This window comes from Tupaia chinensis, unplaced genomic scaffold (genome assembly GCF_000334495.1).
Source record: "Tupaia chinensis unplaced genomic scaffold, TupChi_1.0 Scaffold000093_1, whole genome shotgun sequence".
NCBI classification, from domain to species: domain Eukaryota; kingdom Metazoa; phylum Chordata; class Mammalia; order Scandentia; family Tupaiidae; genus Tupaia; species Tupaia belangeri.
Window position 1 is genome coordinate 10,050,139 of NW_006159555.1, and position 3,742 is coordinate 10,053,880.

At 43.7% G+C, this 3,742-nt stretch overlaps 1 protein-coding gene across 2 annotated transcripts in view; it reads right to left on the bottom strand.

Moving 5' to 3' along the window:
• The window catches only part of BAG1 (BAG cochaperone 1), a 24,306-nt gene that overhangs the window by 11,355 nt on the left and 9,209 nt on the right, over positions 1 to 3,742 (bottom strand). Inside the window, exon 4 of one of the 2 annotated variants that reach the window (XM_027769804.1) lies at positions 1,275 to 1,388. The exons of the other annotated variant lie outside the window; for it this stretch is intronic. Coding sequence (XP_027625605.1) covers positions 1,275 to 1,388 — 114 coding nt within the window. The remainder of the gene's footprint in view (positions 1 to 1,274; positions 1,389 to 3,742) is intronic. 2 annotated transcript variants of the gene reach the window in all.

A 3,742-nucleotide genomic window follows, 5' to 3' on the forward strand; every position in this document is an offset into this window, starting at 1 on the left:
AATCACCCCCCGGGGAGGATGGCCACGTCGCAATCCCTTCTTCTCCATTCTCCTCTCGGGATCTTGGGCACGCACGCACACGCGCCCGGCGTGAGTTTAAGCCACTGGGTCCGGGACTCGAACAGCAGTCGACTACGTGGGAGTCCAGCGACATAGCCATTACACTAACTGCTAGTCCCCAAAACATTTCCGTCTTAAGGTCGGCCAATGGCATGGTGGTTGAGGTGGTTGGATCCCATATGGCTGGTTTTACAGTTTGAGTCCTGGACTCAGCAGCTTGAAAAACAAGCCAGGCACGTGCGGATGTGCTTAAAATCCCAAGAGGAGAATGAAGAAGGGACCATGGCATGGCTATCCCCCATCTAGGGAGAGCTTTCTCATTTACCCTCTCTCTTATTCTGTCTCTGTGGAGCACACACATACTCTATAGCAAGTTATAATAAAAAATAAAACGTCAGGGGGTAGCAGGTGGCATGGTGGTTAAGTGCAGTGGACTCCCACATGACCGACCATGGTTCAAGCCCCGGACCTGTGGCTTGTTTTCTTGCTTTCCTCTCTCTATTTCTCTGGTCAAATTAAAATAATAACGATGATGACAAATAAAATTAAATAATTCTTTAAGAAAATAAGAAAATATCTCTCTTTTGTCCTTTAGTATTCTCTTTCTCACTGAAAACTTTTGTACAACTACCATGCATTACTTTAGTAGTTAAAATACAGATACCCATTAATATATAAAATAAGGGGGGGAAAGAAACAGGTGTTCTCAAGCTGTTCTTACCCTTACTGGGTTTCACTACTCCATCTCTAATATACAGAGTTGATGGCCCTTCTACCTAACTAGGATCACGTGCCACTTGGACCTTCAAAAAAAGGTTCTCTGCCTTGCTACCATATTCCAAAAGCAAGAAGCTACCTGTTTTATTTCAGACAATACATATCCTAGTCCAGCAGGTGCTTTCCTATAAGCACAAATGGATGATGGCTGCGGTTTGACAATAACAATGATAGCAATAATCACAAGGCACTTACTATTTATAAGGCTCAACCTACATCATTTAATCCTCACACAACCCTGAGAGGGAACTACCACCATTATTCTCATTTTCACAGATGAGGAACTTAAGACAAAACAAACTTGTCCACAATAAGAGAAAGGGAGGATCCAGGACTGAATGCAGGGATTCTGACCGCAGAGCCTACCCTCTTACCCACACAAATATAGCCGTGAAATTCTTACAGAGGTAAAAGTCAAAGTCTATGAAGGAAGTTACCTGCTGGATTCCAGTAAGCTCTTTATTCAATTCTTCCAGCTGGTTAGCTATCTTCTCCACAGACTTCTCCAAATCTTTTAACTTCTTTAGTTCAATCTCTTCCTCTGGACTGTTCTAAACGTTTAAGAATAAAGTGAAGTTGGGGCCAGGCAGAGGCATGGTGATTAAGGGGCTAGATTCCACATGCTGACTGTATGGTAGGAATCCTAGACTACTGGCTTAAAAGACACACCAGGTGTGTGTATGTGTGCCCAAAATCCCCAGAGGAGAATGGAAGAGAGAGGATTGCAGTGTGGTCATCCCCTGAGGGGTGCTTTCTCACGCTTTCTCTCTTTGTCTCTCTCTGGCAAATGCAATGGTCCTATAGCAAATTAAAAAAAAAAAAAAAAAAGTCAGGACCAGCAGATGGTGCAATGGTTACCTGGCCGGGCTTCCATGTAGTCAACCATGGTTCAAGTCCCAAACTCGGTGGCTTCAAACTCATGCCAGGTGTGTCCATACATGCCCAAGATCCCAAGAGGAGATCTTGGGATCTTGGGCCCAAGAATGCCCAAGAATGGAGAAGATATTGTGGCATGGCCATCCCCCTTTAGGGGTGATTTCTCCCTTTCTTTCTCTCTGTCTCTGTCTCTCTGGCAAGCGCATGTGCCCTATAGCAAAAATCTTTCTATTAAAAAGAAAAAAGCGTCAAAAATTACCAAGGGCCAGGCTAGCTCTGTATGCTAGTGGTTAATTAAGGGAGCCAGATCCTTCATGTCTGACTATGGTTTGAATCCTGGCTCTGGTGGCTTGAAAAACACACCAGGAGTGTGTGAATGTATGTGTGTGTCCAATATCCTGACAGGATGGGGAAATAGAGAAAAGATCGCAGGGGTGACCACACCACACTTTCTCCTGTTTTTCTCTCTCTATTGAGTGCAAACACCATCTGGCAATTAAAAAAGAAACTACCAAGGGCCAGATGTAGTGGCACAGTGGTAACACAATGCTCCACAATGTTGAAAACACAAGGGAAGGTCCCAGGTTCATGTCCCAGGGTCTCCCTGTACATACTAGGAATACATGCACATGCCCATGATCTAAACTGGCTGAGGCTAAGGGTAGGATTGCTGTGTGAAGACCCTGTTGGGGATGGCTGTCTCTTTCTCTCTGTCTCCCTTTCACACGAAAGAAATAAATACAAATAAACTTAGATAAAGAAAAATAAATGACCAAGAACAGCAGTCTCTGTCAGCAAAATAGCTGACCACAAGAGGCTAAGACACTCACCTAGAGAATGGTCTTTACTGCTGCTTCTTGGAAAGCAAGTCAAAAGAGTTATACATTAAAGTTTCTATCTACAAAGGCTCCAGACCCAAAAAGGTGTTAGAGAAACATTCTGCCACGAACCGTGACAAGTTGGGCAAGAGAAGGAAGCCATCCAAGTGCCAGGTTCAGCCTCAGCTCTGAGCTGATCAACAGCCAGACTAAAGCCTAGGGAATAAACAAATTATAGTGGACACCTGTGAGGAGCACAGACTGGCAAGGTAAGCAGAATTTTACCATGCCTTGAAATGGAATTCCTAAATGTTGCCTGCCAACTGAGCTCACCAACTTAATACGATAATGACAACGACAATGAAAATTTTTACTGAACACTTCCTACATGCCAGGTACAATCTTAAGCACATTACTTGTATTATCATCATTTTTAAAATTCTTATAATTTTTTTAAGGTTTTTGCCATATGGTGCATGCAGTCACCAGGGAGAGAAAAAGACTGACAGTGAGAGTGAAAGTGAGAAATCGCCCCTGGGGGAATGGCCACAACACAATCCCTTCTCCTCCATTCTCCTCCCAGGATTTTGGGGCGTGTATACACACATGCCCAGTGTGATTTTTCCACCAAGTCTGGGACTCGAACTGTGGTCAGCCATGTGGGAGTCCAGTGCCTTAACCACCACACCACCTGCTTGTCCCATCTGTATTATTTTTTTAAGCCTTATCACAAACCTGTGAGGAAGGTACTGTTTTACAGATAATAAAATTGAAGGTAATATAGTAAAGTAACCTAAGGTCACACGGTTCAAAGAGATGGACCAGATTCTCAGTAAGACCTGGCTCAACACACTCCACAATGATCTAAGTGGAGGTTCTTTAGCTCCTACAAAATCAACCCATGAGTTCTGCCTACTGCCCATCACCATCTTGCTCATCCTTGAGCAAAAAATTTAGACTATTTTTTTCTTCTCTCACCTAAACAATCAGTAGCAAGGCCAGCAGTTTGTTTTGTTAACACCATCCACATTGTTTAATACCTCTTCGTAGCTAAAGTTCTGAGTCTCAGTGCCCTGGCAGTCTGGATTAGATTTTCTTTGCTTCCACTTTGCTAATCTCTGCCTTCTAGCTACTCAACTGCCTCACTTGAAAAAAGGGAAATTCAACCATTCCACTGTGTCATAATGCTGGGCTAGCCACAGCCTTCTCTC